Source organism: Armigeres subalbatus, chromosome 3, assembly GCF_024139115.2.
Source record: "Armigeres subalbatus isolate Guangzhou_Male chromosome 3, GZ_Asu_2, whole genome shotgun sequence".
Taxonomy (NCBI): Eukaryota; Metazoa; Arthropoda; class Insecta; order Diptera; family Culicidae; genus Armigeres; species Armigeres subalbatus.
This window is the reverse complement of record NC_085141.1, coordinates 380,898,391-380,917,546: the sequence shown is the minus strand read 5'-3', so window position 1 is coordinate 380,917,546 and position 19,156 is coordinate 380,898,391. Positions and strand designations below refer to the sequence as shown.

General features: G+C 40.9%; 1 protein-coding gene across 1 annotated transcript in view; it reads left to right on the top strand.

The window, feature by feature from the left end:
- Window positions 1–19,156, top strand: part of LOC134226645 (tyrosine kinase receptor Cad96Ca) — a 65,759-nt gene that overhangs the window by 33,537 nt on the left and 13,066 nt on the right. The window contains exon 2 of the mRNA XM_062707544.1: window positions 5,373–6,308. Coding sequence (XP_062563528.1) covers window positions 6,209–6,308 — 100 coding nt within the window. The 5' untranslated portion in view covers window positions 5,373–6,208. The remainder of the gene's footprint in view (window positions 1–5,372; window positions 6,309–19,156) is intronic.

The window sequence follows — 19,156 nt, the reverse complement described above, 5'->3', positions numbered from 1 at the left end:
TATCTTCTATCTTCTTCTATGTACATCTATCTTCTATCTTCTATATAGACCTTGTCGGCCGAACATTTGCAAAGGTGGCAGAACTGTACACCCTCCTGAACCGTGAAGCAACAAAAGTTGGACTGGTAGTGAATGCGTCAAAGACAAAGTACATGCTTGTGGGCGGAACTGAGCGCGACAGGGTCCGCCTGGGAAGCAGTGTTACGATAGACGGGGATACCTTCGAGGTGGTCGAGGAATTCATCTACCTTGGATCCTTACTAACGGCTTATAACAATGTTAGTCGTGAAATACGAAGGCGCATCATCTGTGGAAGTCGGGCCTACTACGGGCTCCAGAAGAAACTTGATCAAACAAGATTCGCCACCGCACCAAATGTGTCATGTACAAGACGCTGATAAGACCGGTAGTCATCCACGGACATGAAACATAGACAATACTCGAGGAGAACTCGCAAGCACTCGGAGTATTCGAGAGATGGGTACCTAGGACCATATTTGGCGGCGTGCAAGAAGACGGTGTGTGGTGGCGAAGCATGAACCACGAGCTCGCCCAGCTCTACGGCGAACCCAGTATCCAGAAGGTAGCTAAAGCCGGAAGGGTACGATGGGCAGGGCAAGAATGCCAGACAGCAACCCTGCAAAGATGGTGTTTGCTTTCGATCCGGCAGGTACGAGACGGCGTGGAGCACAGCGAGCAAGGTGGGCAGACCAGGTGCAAAACGACTTGGAGAGCGTGGAGCGACCTCACATAAGTGCCACGGGAGGTTTTGGAATTGTTAGTGTGGAAGGTTATAACAGTAGCAATCGTTTTGGTAGAACGTGAACCACAGAAAGAACTATGATAGAAATACAAAGTATGAAAGGGACGAACCTGGAATTGAACTTACCACCTCCTGCTTATAAGGCAGAAGCGGTAGCCACTAGATCAGCGAGCTAGTATAATGGAACAGATACCCTATATGTTGTATACAACTATAGTTTTTATCTGAGAAAGGCATTTCAGAAAAGGTTGATTTTTCATTGTCAGAGTAATTCTGAGGACAAAATAGCTGTATTTTGCCATTTCTCAGAGAACAATTCACCATGCTTCCACTTTTTCATTGTTGTGAGCAGGGTTTGCAGAGATCGTCCACGCAAAAAAAGCGTTCATGAATTCGTGAAATAACGAGTTCAAGGTGTATTTTTTCGGGAACAACAGTCACGGATTCGGAACGTTCTGAAAACGTGACTGAAGTTCCCGAATCCATGAACTAAATCACGGTGTATTTTTGCTGGTTCACGAATTCGGGAACGCTTTTTTTTGCGTGTCCTCAATAAAACGAACAACGATAAAAAAAAGGCAAAACTGATTCGAATCAAAACAAGTCATGAAAACAAAAAAAATATCGAACTTGTATTCAAGTGCGAAAAAACACAATCGGATAGGCAGTGATAAGAAGTGATGATTCTCGCTTTGTTCTCGCTCATTTTGTGTTGGCGACCACACAGCTGTGTAGAACAAGTTGAAATGTATCATCAAAACCAGTACTCCCGCGTTTGGAGCTTTTTAAAAGACGTTTATCATGAGGTATAGCCTCCTGAATCAGTTCTTTATCACGACAGCTTGCGAAAAAACGGTCTCTAACGGTATGCTGCATATCGTATATGTATATAGAGATGTTAAGTGAGAGACTTCTTCATTCTCTTTAGGATTCGATGATTGTATGACATTTGCCAGAAAACCATTTGCCAGAATTAATTTGCCAGAAACGAATAGATATCATATTTCTTCGCCTCATTCAAGACGCAGACTTTATTTCAAAAATTGAATCATATCTACAATTGGATAATATCAATTTAAGTCACACTAGACAGCTATTTGCTTTCTTTGAAGAAATTATATCTGCAAGTCTAGGCAAAATGTCTACTTCTGAAGAAGGAATCATATCCACAAATGCCATATTCAAACACGGGCACGGGAAAACACCTACTTTTAAATAAGGGATAACATCTACCCTTGTCATAATCGCCTTCTTTATAAAAAAATAGACCATCCAGCATTGCTTCATTTCTGCAAACGCCTATTTTCAAAGAAGGGACCACATCCACCAGTGCCTTAATCTGGACAAGCGCCTACTTTTAAAGAAGGAATTACATCCACCATTGCCCTTATCCGGACAAGCGCCTTCTTTCGAAGAAGGGATCATATCCACCATTGCTTTAATCCTGGCAAACGTCTATTTTTAAAGAAGGGATCACATCCACCATTGCCTTAATGGGGGCAAGCGCTTACTTTTAAAGGTGGAATGACATCCACCATTGCCCTTATCCGGACAACAGCCTTCTTTTGAAGAAGGGATCATATACACCATTGCTTTAATTCTGGCAAACGGCTATTTAAAAAAAAAAAAAAGAACCACATTTTCCACCACATTAATCCCGGCAAACGCCTACTTTTAAAGAAGGATCACATGCACCATTATTTTAATCCGGGTAAGCGCCTGCTTTTAAAGAAGGGGTCACTTCACCATTGCCCTCATCCGGACAAGCGCCTTATTTTAAAGATGGGTTCATACCCACCATTGCTTTAATCATGGCAAAGTCTATTTTTAAAGAAGGGATCACATCCACCATTGCCTTAACCCTGGCTAACGTCTACTTTGAAATAAGGAATTACATCAACTATTGAGCTAATCCGGGCAAATTACTGCTTTTGAAGAAGATGTCACATCCACCATAACCTTAATCCAGGTAAGGCTATTGTTTGAGAATAGATCACATCCACCATTGCCTTAATCCGGGCAAACATCTATTTGAAAGAAAGGATCACAAGCGGCTATACCGTGCTTATGTAGGCTTACGTCGTATGTATAAATTATGTCTTTTCAATTCTATTATCGACCGATGCTGTGTTATATTGCTCACTAGAAAACAACTGTAAAACAATAACAAAGCAAAATTATGAAAAATGTTCCTTATGCCAAATGAACCTCCCTTTTGACGCTGTTCACAGTTATGCCTGAAGTTCATGGCGTTATGAATTATTGCGCATACTGGGCAAACGCATGCATGGCAAATAGGAGATGACCAATTCTGGGGAATGCTGCATTCTGGCGAATGGCTTTCTGGGGAATGGTGCATTCTGGCAAACGGCTTTCGGGGGAATGGTCCATTCTGGCAAAAGGCCTTCTGGCAAATGACTTTCTGGCGAATGTCATACAATCTTTATTCACAGACAAATTTGCATCTTTGTCTAGTTTTTCATCAAATTATTTAGTTTCGAGCAAAATTTGAAAGCTAACCAGAGAACTGCTCATGAGCTTGAGCTTGAGAGCTTGATTGACTGCTCGTAGTTGCTACTCCATTATGACCAGATCAGCTGTTCTTGCACAGGGAACCAACAAATGTTTGCTTGGGACTAGCACACATCTTCAATGTACAAGTACTGGTGATCTCATTTGTTAGGTCATACTGGCGCCTGCCACGTCAGAATGCAAGTCATTGTAGGGAAGGGGGAGGAAATGATGATGCAATCACTCGCCCACTGCAAGCCGAATATACCTCTGCACTTGCCACGAGTTCATGCGGAATTTGTTGGAATTTCTGGGTTAGGTTGAAGAGGCAGAGGTCCGTCTTGGTTAACGAGCTGCCAATGTGATAGATAGGAGAAGGTAATTGATGGAATTTCTAATTGGATGTAGGAAACGAGCTCTATAGTTCATTTCCAATTATAGCAGATTACTGTTAGAATACTCAAGTTGAAGGTATAGGAATAGTAATGGAAACGGTATGGAAGTCCATTTCCAGTTCTAGCGATTGCTAGAACATGAGAAATAAAGAGAAAGACAGTACTGGAATTTCTCATTTTCAATAAGAGATGTCACGCGATGTTTACATATCTGCCTCTTTCAAAATCTATTGAAACGCGAATGATGAATGGCATGCTACAAAAATCTCAAAAAATATTTGTTCCATGACAGGTCATGAAAGTGTGCAATATCTGCTTTATTTTTGTGTTCATTTTCACTTTCAACTCGGCGAGTTAAAAAAGTATGATTAATTAATCGACTAGTCACTATTTTTCGCAAGTATCTATTAAAATACTATAGAAATTTAAATTTTAAAATAAAGCACAACATCCTTTCATGACTGCCTTTCATGCGAAATTGATCAAAGTACCCACGATTCTTTCATTTGGTCACCTGAAATAGAAAAAGGCGCTTTGCTCTCTGTCTTATGACGATCACGACCTTTTCCTGTACTGGAGAAAGATACAAAGTAGGAGAATGGAACGGACCTGGGATTGAACCCATGACCTCCTGCGTATGAGGCAGAAGCAGTAGCCATATGACTACCAAGCCCGCTCTAACCAGAGAACTGCTCATGGTATAAAAAATAGGGAATTTAAATTATGTCTTACGTCAATTGTGTCCTTCGTGTTTATAGCAAAACAACGAGTAAACGGATTCGGTCATCTTGTTAGCCATTTTCAATATTTTTTTATGAAACAAACTTGAAAAGTCGAAAGAAATGTTACATTTAGAAAATTATCGATTATTTATTTCTCATTTTAAATTAACAATCGACTTCAGTTTGGATGGTATCGATGTATGAAAATGTGGGTAAAATATTTTGTTGTCTCCATAAACCAGTTTATCGAGAAGCAAAATCCCTGCCGGTTCTCTTATAGAGTTGAAATTCGAATCCATTATTTCCATAGTGTCGAGATTGGCTTGAAATTGCACAAGTACGAAAAACATGCTCCGAGAAAAAAATATTCACGTTGAGCTAATCATCGTCAGCCGTATTCATTCATATTGCCTCAATTCTATCCTCAGCTTGATAGTCATGTTAGGAGCTGTTTATAAATAACGTAACGCAATCTGGGGAATATCATACCACTTCTCTTTCCTTCATAAACATTGGGTTCGTTATTTGTGACTATGATACTCACTCCGTCGGGAACCGGAGCTCCGGCCCGACAGACAAGCGGTTCACCTTCAAAATTATGAGTCTCTTCGTCATTCGCCATCACTCGATTGTGCACCATTCGTCCGTACGGCTACAGCAGCACGACTAAATGCCTACTAATAAGAAGGTGCCAGATATTTCCCCAGTATCATTCGAATTTTATAAAGGTTTTATAGAAGACTTGTAAAGCATCCAACGGTTTTCACGACCGTTATAAAATTTAAATCCACCTAAAAAGCATTTTGATCGATTTTTTACAAAACATGATTTATGAAAGAGTTCAAGTTAACACACAACAGTTAATACTTCAATACTCTGGCATTTGATTCAATAGCAACCACTCTCATCATGCAACTAAATAGGAGATTGAGTAATAAATTAAAAATAACTATTTAAAGCCTTTCTTTTTTTCCTTCACAGATACCAACTTCGGTACCAACATTCATGATCTGAATATTTCGATCGAAACAAAAAACCAAACAAGTGAAGAAAAAATGTCGCAGCCTTACATCATCGGTCGCAACAGTCGAAAGAGAAGAAACTGCCAGTCCATAGTTGCTAAATTCAATGTCTACGTCATTACATAAGACACGCTCGATTCGTCAGTCGATCCATCCGCGTTCAACCACCGGTTTACTGTTAATTGACCACGGGGCTCGCTTTTGGTTCGACGAGTGATTAAAACGACAAAAAACAACCCCGAACGAGCGGGCACAAAACGTGGCGCAACGCAAGTGTGCTGATGAAAAATAAAACAAGAAAAGTCCGAAATTTGCTTCGGAAGAAGGTGGAATAAATTTGCGGGTTACGTCAAGTGTGTGAAGTCCAGTTCCAAGCTCGTTTTGCATTAAATTTGAATCAACGTCGAGATACGCGTGGCACCGGTGGACCTACTCCTGATTTCATAACATACGAATCATCTTCCTAAAAAGTGAAGTCAGAGCATAGCCATACGTAAGGGAAGAAGAAAGATTGCATTGTGTAAGGGTCCACAACACGCGGTCAGTGTGAATGATCGAAAAAGCGACCTGCGGTGCAGTGCATTAAAATTCATAAGGTCCAAAAGACATAGTGGTTGGTAAGGTGAAAAGTGAATTTGGTACCGTCGCGTGTGATGCGGCCAAGATCAATGTGAATGACCATATGATCTCGCGAGAGCTTTATGCTCACAAGTGTGCGTGCTGCAGAAACGATCAACGAAAGGAAAACTCACCACAGTGACTGTGCTGATCAGCACAGTGCTGCGGTGCATAAAAATGACGTCATCGGAGGGCAGTTGCTTCCGACAAGTGGCGTACCAATACCAATGGCTCCCCTGGATAGTGTGGATTGGGATTGCACTAGCACCGATAGCAGGTGAGATTCAGACATAGTTTAATTTTTTCTAACTCAAATGTAATAAGATACATACAGTGATTATTTAGTACCTAATTGAAACATGAGTACATTCCAGTTAACGAATTTTGTTCGCTAATTAGAACGCATGTGTAGCGTGAAACAAATGTGAATGGTGACCCTAAAAAAGCATTCTACTGAGTTTTCTTACCTATTTATTACGTTTATATAAGCTCTGATGATGTTAATATCAATCAAAGATTTCTGTATAAAAACCTTACCGGGGAGGAGTCGTATGGCCGAAACCCATCTGACCGAATGTCATTTGGCCGATCGGGTCATCCGGCCGAATAGGACATATGGCCGAAAAGGACATTTGGCCGAATAGGACATTTGGTTGAATAGGTCATTTGGCCGAAGAGGAGATTTGGCCGAATGGCACATTTGGCCGAATAGGACATTTGGCCGAACAGGACATTTGGTCGAAGGGGACATTTAGCCGAATAGGACGTTTGGCCGAACAGGACATTTGATCGAATAGGTTATTTGGTTAAACGACTATTTTCTTCCATTTTGTTATTCCTTTCTTTATTTGTTAGGCACTCTGTGTTACTTAATCGCTACTGTGCCGAGATCTATTGTGGTATTCTGCTGTACAGAATACACACAGAATCTATTTTAAGATTTCCATTACCATTATTTTTGTCAGTGCCAATCCTTCTCGTCATGAGTCCATTGTGTGCGTTTGTCCATGTCGTGTGTATCCATTGACCGGTGCATTGTTCGGTTGCCATTTATCCGGGTAACGTTGGAGGAATGCCTCCGAGAAGAACAAGTTGTCAGTCGTCATCAGGCAGCCGTGACAGTAAGGCGTGTACCCCAAACGCCACCGTATGGGCTGCGGATCCGGCGACTGACGAGGGTTTGGTGGAGGGGCTGGGAATCGAACCCATGACCATTCGCTTGTAAAATAGTTTCCAGGGCTAGTCTAATAGTCATTGTGAGTTCTGCAACGCAATTTCTTCTATTCAAAATCTAAAATACGCGTTTGAAACACATGATCAGTGTCAATGCTCTGTTACCAGTCAATATTTGCACACTATTCTTTATAAAGTATGTATGTTCTGGGTTAAAACCTGTCACGGCAAACAGAAACAACCTTTACGAATCGATTTTGCTTTTCCTCCAATTCCGGAAATACCGGTTAAGAGCTGATCACATGGGTTGATTCCAATGATCACAATTTAACCCTTCCCATCCAAATGTGATCGATAACTACGAAACATTTGCATTGTAATTAGAAAAGATAGATTATATCCCATCACAAAAATATCCTAAACGGCTTCAGTACAATGAGATTTAAAATAATTTAACTGAATCCAAACCGATTTACACACGACCAACGCAAGACATGCGTAGATCACCTGTGCCACCATGGCAAGGAAGAGGTTAAACATATCACAGGAAAACTACATAGCAACGGTTCAAGTGCGGTCAAAATGGGAGGCAAACACCTCTCTTTGTACCCCTTTTGAGATTCGCTCTATTCCGGAGGCCATTGGCCATTCCTCATCGCAATTGATTGGTGCAAATTAATTGTCAAGTTTATGACTAAACTTGGAATATATGAATAACTGTGTGCCTCCGTTCGGGTCGCACGAAGCGAAAGGATAATGATCGTTGTCAGTTTGAATATTCATCAGGTCTAAATACTGGCTACAAGTGCGTAGCACGTTGTTTGCGTTCGTGCTGACAAATTTGCCCCATCTTGGCCGTAAACAACAGGGATCCCATCGTCTAAATGCCAACCACAAGCTCGAGGTTTGCTAAAAACCAGTCAAACTGCTTCGGCTTGCTGTAACCACCACTACTGGTTACCGGTCGTTCAATGAGTCTTTTTAGGATGATGGAACAGAGAAATATGGGTGATTTGGTTACAACGGGGTCTCTGATTTGCCGTGTGAGCTATTAGCAATTTGGGAGAAATAGGTATGTAGTATGATTCTTGGCCATGGCGATATTTCGATATAGGATAGTGTGTTGTGGGGGCTTCTGTGCTACGTGCGGAAAATTCCGTGTTGACTCAAGTTCCAAACATTAAAAGACCATTTCGGTTTTATTCGAGTAATACTTTTCATAGGATCTTGAATTTGATTGTAATCTTGATTCTAAATACGAAAAACCGATGAAAGTTTGAGTTTTAGGACGTTAAAATGCCAGTTTTCGGTGTATGAGTCATGTTCGGGATTTGAATCAAAACGGTAATTTAATGTTTTTTCGGAATATTTATCTCAATCTAACCAGAGAAATTATTCTAAGCTTACCCATGAAATTCTTTTTCCGAGAACTTTCACCTAATGTAATGTAATGAGTAGATATGTCGCATTTAGTACGGCAACCATATTTAAGCATTTTGTACTTGCGGTTTTGAATTGTTTTCTACATCACGTAGCGTCAATGTTGACTAGAAAACCAAGTAAAACCCTATAAGGCACACGTCATGGTCCTTAGAAAGTTGTTGTGATAGGAATCCAACTCTTCATTATCATGGTTCGATGAACCTGGTGAATCGCACCTGATCACCATCGAAGATGCACCGATCGGGTTTTGCCGTTGCCGAGATTGAAAACCGTATTGGAAACTTGTTCCAGCGGCTACCTATTTTTGTTTTTCTCGTAAAAGAGAGTTGTACTGAAAGTTATTTATCTATTTATATTTTGTTTAATCATTTATCATTATATATGATTTTTTTCCAATATATTTATTTATTTCATTCAAAGTTATTACCTATTTTCCGGGTAGTAGACCACTCGATTTATACATTAATTAACTATGTTCTGAAAACTCATATGTGAATATGTATGTTATGTGGAACCACAAATGTGGTCCTTAGTTGTAGACGATCTTTTAGGAAGCTTAGAAGAAAAAGGTTTCGAGGTTGTAGGCTTTGCTGACGATATTGTCATCATAGTGAGGGGCAAATTCGACAATATCATTTCTTCTGAAAGAATGCAATGGGCTCTAAATTTTACCCAATCGTGGTGTATTCAGGAAGGCCTTAGCATTAATCCGTCAAAAATTGTAATTGTACCATTCACTAGAAAAAGGAAACTTGATCTAAAAGCTCTTAAGCTTGGAGGACTAGAAATTCAGCTTAGTGAACAGGTCAAATACCTGGGAGTCATTCTGGATTCTAAACTAAACTGGAATGCTCATATTGAGTGTGCGATCGGAAAGGCCTTCTGGATATGCTCTAAAACATTTGGAAGAAAATGAGGAAAAAGGACCAAAAATGATAAAGTGGATTTATACTTCCATTATTCGTCCAAAACTGACATATGCTGCTCTTGTCTGGTGGCCAAAAACAAAAGAGGCTACTGCACAGAAGAAGCTGACAAAACTGCAAAGGTTAGTGTCCATTGCTATAACAGGAGCGATGCGTAGCACTCCTTCAAAATCGTTAGATGCAATTTTAAATCTGCTACCATTGTATGAATTCGTGCAGTTAGAAGCGGAAAAGAATATGCAAAAACTTAAACGATTGAAGTTATTCAAGTCAGGCGATTTAGTGGGCCACTTGAGTATCTCACAAAATTTTCTATATGGGCCAGTGATGAATATGAGTGGAGACTGGATGAAACCTGTGGAGAACTATGAAATTCCTTATAATATACGTGAGCCATCACGTATGGATTACGAAATCGGAGGTCCCACTGTTCGGGACGGTTCCATAAAATTCTACACAGATGGCTCAAAAATAGGAACAAAAACGGGAGCAGGAATCTTCGGCCATGGGATATCAATCTCAGTGGCAATGGGAAACTATCCAACGGTGTTCCAAGCGGAGATTTTTGCTTTAATGAAATGTGCTAATATCTGTGTAGAAAGGAAATAAAGATATGCAAATATTTGTATCTTCACAGATAGTCAAGCGGCACATAACTTGTCTGGGAATGCATTCTTTCATTGCGAAAAGTGTGCCAAGAGAACTCCGTAAATCTGTACTGGGTTCCAGGACACTGTGGCATTGAAGGTCATGAAAAGGCAGACGAGCTTGCAAAACGAGGTTCAAACACACAGTTTATTGGCCCAGAACCATTCTGCGGTATATCATACTGTACTATAAAAATGGAATTGAAATCCTGGGAATCACAAAGGTTGATGACCAACTGGTTGGTTGCCGAAAAGTGTGCTCAATCAAAGAGATTTATAATTCCCAATGTTAAAGTAACCGAAAAGCTCTTGGAGCTCAGCACGAGAGCTCTTTGCACCTTCACTGGCCTAATAACCGGACACAGCCCGAGCAGATATCACTTGAAAAATATTGGCCAGATTCAGAATGATATCTGTCGTTTCTGTAACATGGAACGTGAAACCTCGGAACATCTGCTTTGCAGTTGTGATGCATTGTACAAGGGTAGATCTAAATTTCTAAATAGTGGCTTTATGCAACCAGGAGATATTTGGACTGCAAATCCTGAAAAGGTAGTGGGTTTTATTAACTCAATTATACCGGACTGGGAAAAGACGCGTCTTAGGTTGTTTACTTGACAAATGGTGATCAACCTACAAGATGCGAATACATAGTTAAGAGTAATCAGGGGTATACCACAAAAGTTCAACTCAATGGACGCAGTAGTTCTACGCCCTAACAAAAAAAAATGTTATGTGGAAGATTTTTATTTGAAAAATATATTGAATGTAACTACTTTCTTTCGATGGGACTCGAACCCACGATCCTCAGTACGCTAGACTGGTGCTTTTAAGCAACTAAAGGGAAGGACCGTCGGCCTTCGTAACTAGCGATTACTGAATGAGCCCGAGACTCCCAAATCGGACGCGTAGTCGAAGCACTCACAATCCATTTTCTCAAGCCAAAACATCAACATGTGTAGTACACAAAGTTGGTACTTGTTGATGTTGAACTTTATATTATTTAAATTGAACAGTATTTCATAACGATGATAAATATGATAAATACGTTGAAAAGTTAGATCAACATTGCATTTTTGTCGTACGTAGTTTCACATACCACGACCACTGCGTAAAATTAGGAAATAATTAGTGTGCTTCAATTAAATTGAAAGAAAATAATTCTATTAAATGTTTATAAACACTCATACATTACATTCAAAGTTAATTGCCTATGTTCCGGATATTAGGCAACCCGGAGTGGAAATTGATTACTAGGGGAACTGGGGGTAGGACGCCCACGTTAAGGAAAATGCCATTTTTATCAATGAAAACCACCATTTCAGCCAGTTTTCATCAGCGCATACTGAAGAACAGCATATCTGCGACTGACTACCGATAACAGATATCTAATTGTCCATTTTATTGCACAGAAATTTGATTTTTTAAAAGCACCCGAAAAAAAAATGATTTTGAAACCATGCGGGGTGAGATGCGCCAGTGGATGGGTTAAAACGCGCATGTGCTTATCGTACTGATTTTCATTTTAATTGCCTACATTAAGACAATTAACCGAATGTTTCAGCTGTTTCGGTCATACGAAATGAGCATGGGCGTAATGCCCCACACCGACCTCAGAAGTTTGAAGGCCCATAAAATCGTTTTAAAACCATTTTGACGACGATTTCGTGTGGAACATAAAGAACACGAGTAAGCAGCATGGCTCATGGCTCAATTATTAATTTATCAATGTATAACAGTGACAGAAAGACTAAATTCCACCGAGCTAGAATTGCATCAAAACACGCAAAAATCGTTTTTTCGAGTTTTCCATGTATAACTAGAGAAAAATCATGAAATATATGTATCCAATGGCAATATTTTTCATTGCTTTATCGTATAGACTATTGAAAATAATCAAAATGGGGATATTTAACCTTATTCAGGGGTGGCGCGTTTTAACCCCTATGGGCGTGCTACCCCCACTTCCCCTATGTCTGAAACTCGATTATGCATATGCACAACATGTGATAGATTTAGTTCGGAAAAGGTATTAGAGGGTAACCGCTCCCTTCGGCGGGGTTTGATCCGAAACCAGTACGCTAGACAGGTGCTTTTCCTGCTAAGCTACGAAGGACTGCTACTAGAGTTCCTTTACCGCTGAAATTATTTCAGAATTTTTATTGATTTATTTTTTTTGTAAATTCAACAAGATTTTTGTTTTTGTTAAATATCTTGGCTGTGCATATGCACAGCATATGTTTCGAAATGGACAAATTGATATGAAATTTGCGAAAAAGAATCCAATTTGTCCATTTCGAAACATATGCTGTGCATATGCACAGCCAAGATATTTAACAAAAAAATGGTTTTCGTACGGCCGAGTTGCCGAATAATATGCAATTAATTGTAATCAAGTGTCGGTCTTTCACCGTCATTAGTCGTCTGAGTACACGCGACCGCTTACGTTAAGGCAATCAAACTCATCAAATGCTTTAGCCAAGCAAGCCTTTGGCACAGCAGAGTGCGATTGAATTCGCATTCTATACCGTCCCGCCCAGACAATTACTGGGGGGCATGGAGTGCGATCCTCTCGTTTAATAAACAATGTGCACTCGCTTGGCTGTGGGTATACAATAGTAAAGCACATGTGGAGATTGGACAAATCAAGCATCCGAAAGATATTCAATTTGCAAAAAGAGAGCTAACCGCGGTGGAGGTTGGTACTCGGATTCTGATGGCTTTTCCGCAAACGTGACCTTTAAGTGGTCTTGTTGTGTAGGGGTTATCACGCCTATCTAGAGAGTAGGAGGTTGAGGGTTCGAGTCCCTCCAAGACACGTGGATTCTTTTTCGCAAATTTCATATCAATTTGTCCATTTCGAAACATATGCTGTGCATATGCACAGCCAAGATATTTAATAAAAAAAATGGTTTTCGTACGGCCGAGTTGCCGAATAATATGCAATTAACCCGTTTCGGTCTGACCTAGATTTCAAAATTAAAATAACCCGTGTAGGCTCATTTTTGGTCCGATTACCATGGAATTTTCAGGGAAGAAGCGTCATCATGTCTATTTTTTGGTACATGACTTGATTTGACCATGGTGCCAATCCGGCCGGATTTGTTAAGGGGGGGTCCTGGGTCAGATGCAGTCAAAAACGGGTCATTTTTTTAAAACCATTGATAAATGAACGAAAGTGACCAGAATGCTGATGCAAACGTGGTCAATCATCATTGACCAGCGTCAGAAGTTATTTTTGATACATTTGAATCACCAGGACATGGTTCCGGATGTTCCGGGAACCTGGTTCCCTGGGGTATCCCTGGAGTTGTGGACACTTTTCAAGTGGTATGTCGCAAGACTATCAAACTTCATGGTTTTGGAAGAGAATCCTAATAGATGAGTTTTTGGGAGGTTTTGGACACATTGGCCACATCCGGAAGTGTTCCCGGGAGCCTGGTTCCCTCAAGAAAGTGGACAAATCTCGATTAGCACCGAAACCCATCTTGCGACATATCAAACTCCATGATTTTGGAAGACAAGTTCAATAGATGAGTTTTTGCGAGATTTTGGACACATTGGCCACGTTCGGAAGTGTTCCCGGGAGCCTGGTTCCCTCAGGGAAGCGGACAAATTTCGATAAGCACCGAAACCCATCTTGCGACACATCAAACTCCATGGTTTTGAAAGACAAGCTCGATAGATGGGTTTTTGCGAGATTTTGACACATTGGCCACATCCAGAAGTGTTCCCGGGAACCTGGTTCCCTCAAGAAAGTGAACAAATCTTGCCTAGCACCAAAACCCATCTTGCGACATATCAAACTCCATAATTTTGAAGACAAGCTCAATAGATGAGTTTTTGAGAGATTTTGGACACATTGGCCACGTTCGGAAGTGTTCCCGGGAGCCTGGTTCCCTCAGGGAAGCGGACAAATTTCGATAAGCACCGAAACCCATCTTGCGACACATCAAACTCCATGGTTTTGAAAAACAAGCTCAATAGATGGGTTTTTGAGAGATTTTGAACACATTGGCCACGTCCGGAAGTGTTCCCGGGAACCTGGTTCCCTTAGGGAAGTGTACAAATTTTGATTAGCATCGAAACTCATCTTGCGACATATCAAACTCCATGATTTTGAAAGACACGCACAACACATGATTTTTTAGAGGTTTTGGACACATCGGCCTCGTCCGTAAGTGTTCCCGAGAGCCTGGTTCCTTCAGGGAAGCGGACAAATTTCGAATAGCACCGAAACCCATCTTGCGACACACCAAACTTCATGATTTTGAAAGACAAGCTCAATAGATGGTTTTTTTTTAAAGAGATTTCGGACACATTGGCCACGTTTGGAAGTGTTCCCGGGAACCTGGTTCCCTCAAGAAAGTTGACAAATCTCGATTAGCACCGAAACCCATCTTGCGACATATCAAACTCCATGATTTTGGAAGACAAGTTCAATAGATGAGTTTTTGCGAGATTTTGGACACATTGGCCACGTTCGGAAGTGTTTCTGGGAGCCTGGTTCCCTCAGGGAAGCGGACAAATTTCGATAGGCACCGAAACCCATCTTGCGACACATCAAACTCCATGGTTTTGAAATACAAGCTCAATAGATGGGTTTTTAAGAGATTTTGGACACATTGGCCTCGTCCGTAAGTGTTCCCAGGAGCCTGGTTCCCTCAAGAAATTGGACAAATCCTGCCTAGCAACAAAACTCATCTTGCGACATGTCAAACTCCATAATTTTGGAAGACAAGCTCAATAGATGGGTTTTTGAGAGATTTTGGACACATTGGCCACGTCCGGAAGTGTTCCCGGGAGCCTAGTTCCCTCAGGGGAGCGAACAAGTTTAGATTAGCGCCGGAACCCATCTTGCGGTATGCCAAACTCCATGATTTTGAAAGACAAGCTCAATAAATGAGTTTCTGAGAGGTTTTGGACACATTGGCCACGTCCGGAAGTGTTCCCGGGAGCCTGGTTCCCTCAGAGAAGTGGACAAATTTTGATTAGCACCGAAACTATCTTGCGACATATCAAACTCCATGATTTTGAAAGACACGCACAGCACATGATTTTTTGAGAGGTTTTGGACACATTGGCCTCGTCCGTAACTGTTTCCGGGAGCCTGGTTCCCTCAGGGAAGAGGACAAATTTCGATTGGCACCGAAACCAATCTTGCGACATATCAAACTCCATGATTTTGAAAGACAAATTGAATACATGAATTTTTTTTTGAGATTTTGGACACATCCCTAGCAGCACACATATCCCACATAGGTTACTGCAACTCACATGTGACCAGATTTAGTCGCAATAAGTTGCTGCAACCAGATTTGCCTGACTTGTGCTGCTCGGGGTTGGCAACGACCGGAAGTGTTCTTGGGAACATGGTTCCCTCAAGGAAGTAAACTAATTTAGATTAGTACCGAAACTCATTTTTCGACGTAACAAACTCCATGATTTTGAAAGCAAAATAATGAAGTTTGATATGTCGCAAGATAGGTTTTGGAGCCTATCAAAATTTGACCGCTTCGCTGAGAGGACCAGGCTCCCGGACGTGGCCCGTGTGCCCAAAATCTCTCAAAAATTCATGTATTGTGCTTGTCTTTCAAAATCATGGAGTTGGACATGCCGCAAAATGGGTTTCGTTGCCAATCGAAATTTGTACGGTCCCCTGAGGGAATCAGGCTCCCGGGAACACTTCCGGATGTGGTCAATGTGTCCAAAATCTCTAAAAAAAACATATATTGAGCTTGTCTTTCAAAATCATGGAGTTTGATGTGTCGCAAGATAAGTTTCGGTGCTTATCGAAATTTGTCAGCTTCCATGAGGGAACCAGGTTCCCGGGAACACTTCCGAACGTGGCCAATGTGTCCAAAATCTCTCAAAAACCCATCTATTGAGCTTGTCTTTCAAAATCATGGAGTTTGATGGGTCGCAAGATGGGTTTCGGCGCTAATCAAAATTTGTCCACTTCCGTGAGGGAACCAGGTTCCCGGAAACACTTGCGGATGTGGCCAATGTGTCCAAAATCTCTCAAAACCCCATCTATTGAGCTTGTCTTTCAAAACCATGGAGTTTGATATGTCGCAAGATGAGTTTCGGTGCTTATCGAAATTTGTCCGCTTCCCTGAGGGAACCAGGTTCCCGGGAACACTTCCGGACGTGGCCAATGTGTCCAAAACCTCTCGAAAACCCATCTATTGAGGTTGTCTTTAAAAATCATGGAGTTTGATGTGTCGCAAGATGGGTTTCAGTTCTAATCGAAATTTGTTAGCTTCCCTGAGGAAACCAGGTTTTCGGGAACACTTCCTAACGTGGCCAATGTGTCCAAAATCTCTCAAAAACTCATGTATTGAGCTTGTCTTCCAAAATCATGAAGTTTGATATGTCGCAAGATGCGTTTTGGTACTAATCGCAATTTTTCCACTTCCTTGAGGGAACCAGGCTCCCGGAAACACTTCCGAACGTGGCCACTGTGTCCAAAACCTCTCAAAAACTCATCTATTGAGCTTGTATTTCAAAATCATGGGGTTTGATATGTCGCAAGATGGGTTTCGGTGCTAATCGAGATTTGTCCACTTTCATGAGGGAACCAGGCTCCCAGGAACACTTCCGGATGTGGCCAATGTGTCCAAAACCTCCCAAAAACTCATCTATTAGGATTCTCTTTCAAAACCATGAAGTTTGATATGTCGCAAGACTGGGTTGTGTCCACTTGAAAAGTGTCCACCACCCCAGGGATACCCCAGGGAACCAGGTTCCCGGAACATCCGGAACCATGTCCTGGTGATTCAAATGTATCAAAACTAACTTCTGATGCTGGTCAATGATGATTGACCACGTTTGCATCAGCATTCTGGTCACTTTCGTTCATTTATCAATGGTTTCAAAAAAAAGACCCGTTTTTGACTGCATCTGACCCAGGACCCCCCCTTAATAAATCCGGCCGGATTGGCACCATGGTCAAATCAAGTCATGTACCAAAAAATAGACATGATGACGCTTCTTCCCTGAAAATTTCATGGCAATCGGACCAAAAATGAGCCTACACGGGTTATTTCAATTTTGATTTCTAGGTCAGACCGAAACGGGTTAATTGAAGATTTTTGTGTTGATAAATTCGTAAGAACTTTCTTTGAAAATACTTCTAGAATTTCTTCAAAAATTTCTGCGCAAACCTTTTCAGGAATTTTTTCGAAAATTCGTTCTGAATTTTCCATCAGAAAAACCTTCAAGACCTAATCCATTTTGTTTTCAGAGATTCCAATTAGGATTTTTTTAGCGAATTTCTCTTGCACTACTTCGAGAATTCCTTCAGGAAGTCTATCGGAAAATCCACCAAATACTTTCAGGAATTCCGCCAACTTATCCGAATACTCCTTCATAGATTCAAACCAAGAGTTCCTTCGTAAATTTATTCAGGAATTTCTTCAAAAAATTCCTTAAGAATTGCTTCGAGATACCTCTCAAGTACTCCATTATATGTTCTCAGAAGAACTTTTTCGAAAATTCTTTCTGAAAGAGAAAATTCATGGAGCAGTTCCTGAAGCAAGTTTTGTTGAGAATACCTTGACAAATTTCTGAAAAAAAGGCGAAATTCCGAAGGAGCTATTCGATAAGTTTGAGAGGAAATTTTAAGAAATATATCTGGAAAATTTTAAAGTAATTTCCGGTGAAACTCTTGCACGATCGTTTTAGAGAACTCCTGTGGGAAAAAGCAAAAGAATTTGTTTAGAAACTGACAGGTCTTCCTTATATCTTATCCTTCAGTATTTAACCAATAGTATTTAACGCCTTCAACTAGTTTTAAATCTAATAACAAAAAATCAAAAAAGTGCTGTATTTGAAATTGGTCTACCATTTGTCAGATTTTGAATCAACATCGGGCCAATTCTTCAGGCTGGTTCACGCGTGCAGCACTCTTCAAGTTTTTTGTTTTATTTTAAAAATAATGAGAGTCTTTAAAAAATGCATTCTTCTGAACCTTGGCCTAAATAACAGAAGAGATGAAATTTTCGACGAGAAAGATCGATTCTCGAAGGAATCATTGGAGAAATTTGAGAAGGAATATTCGAGAGAATTTCAGAAAAAAATTACGCAGTTTTAAAGTGACTCCTGGTCGATTTTGTGGACATACTTTCAGACGAATGTTCAACGGAACTCCGGGAGGAACTTCCAGAGAAACTCCAGAATAAGGAATTCCTAGAGAAACTTTCGGAGGAATTTCATTAGGCAGTTCCGGAAGAAATCCCGAAGGAACTATCAGAGGAATTTCCGGAAGAACTTCCAAAGGAATTTTAAAAGGAATTGCTTGAAGAACTCTCGGAGGAATTCCCAGAGGAACCTCCGAAGGAATTCCTGGAGAAACTTCCGCAGGAATTCTCGGAGGAGCCATCATTATCATCTAACGCGTAATGCCATATAATGAACATTCGTCAAGCAAATGTGTTCCAGGGAAAAAGGGCCTCTACGTCTAACGGATTCCACAATATCTAACCCAACGAGTATTCCTATAGACACACATTCCTCCAAGGTCTCCGACGGGAATTCTCCAAGGACTTCGATTACCGAAAGTAACCTCCAGGGATTCTGAAGGCAATCCACAAGGGATTCCTACAGGAATGTTCCAGGGATTTCAATGAGAATCCTCCACCATCTAGGAATTTCTTACAGGAATTTTAACGGGAATGTTCCTGTGAATCCGAATGTTTCAGGGATTCCAGTAAGAATCTTCTAAAGATTCCGAATAGAATCCTCCAAGAATTCCGACGAGGATATTTCAGGAATGTTCCAGAGATTCCGTCAGAAATCCTCCAGGTATTCCAACGTGAATGATCAGGGATTTCGTAGGCCATTTTCCAGGGATGAAGAAGCAAATCGTTGAAGGATTCGGAAGCAATCAGTCGAGGGATCCCGAAGCAAATCGTGGAGGGATTCCGAACCAATCC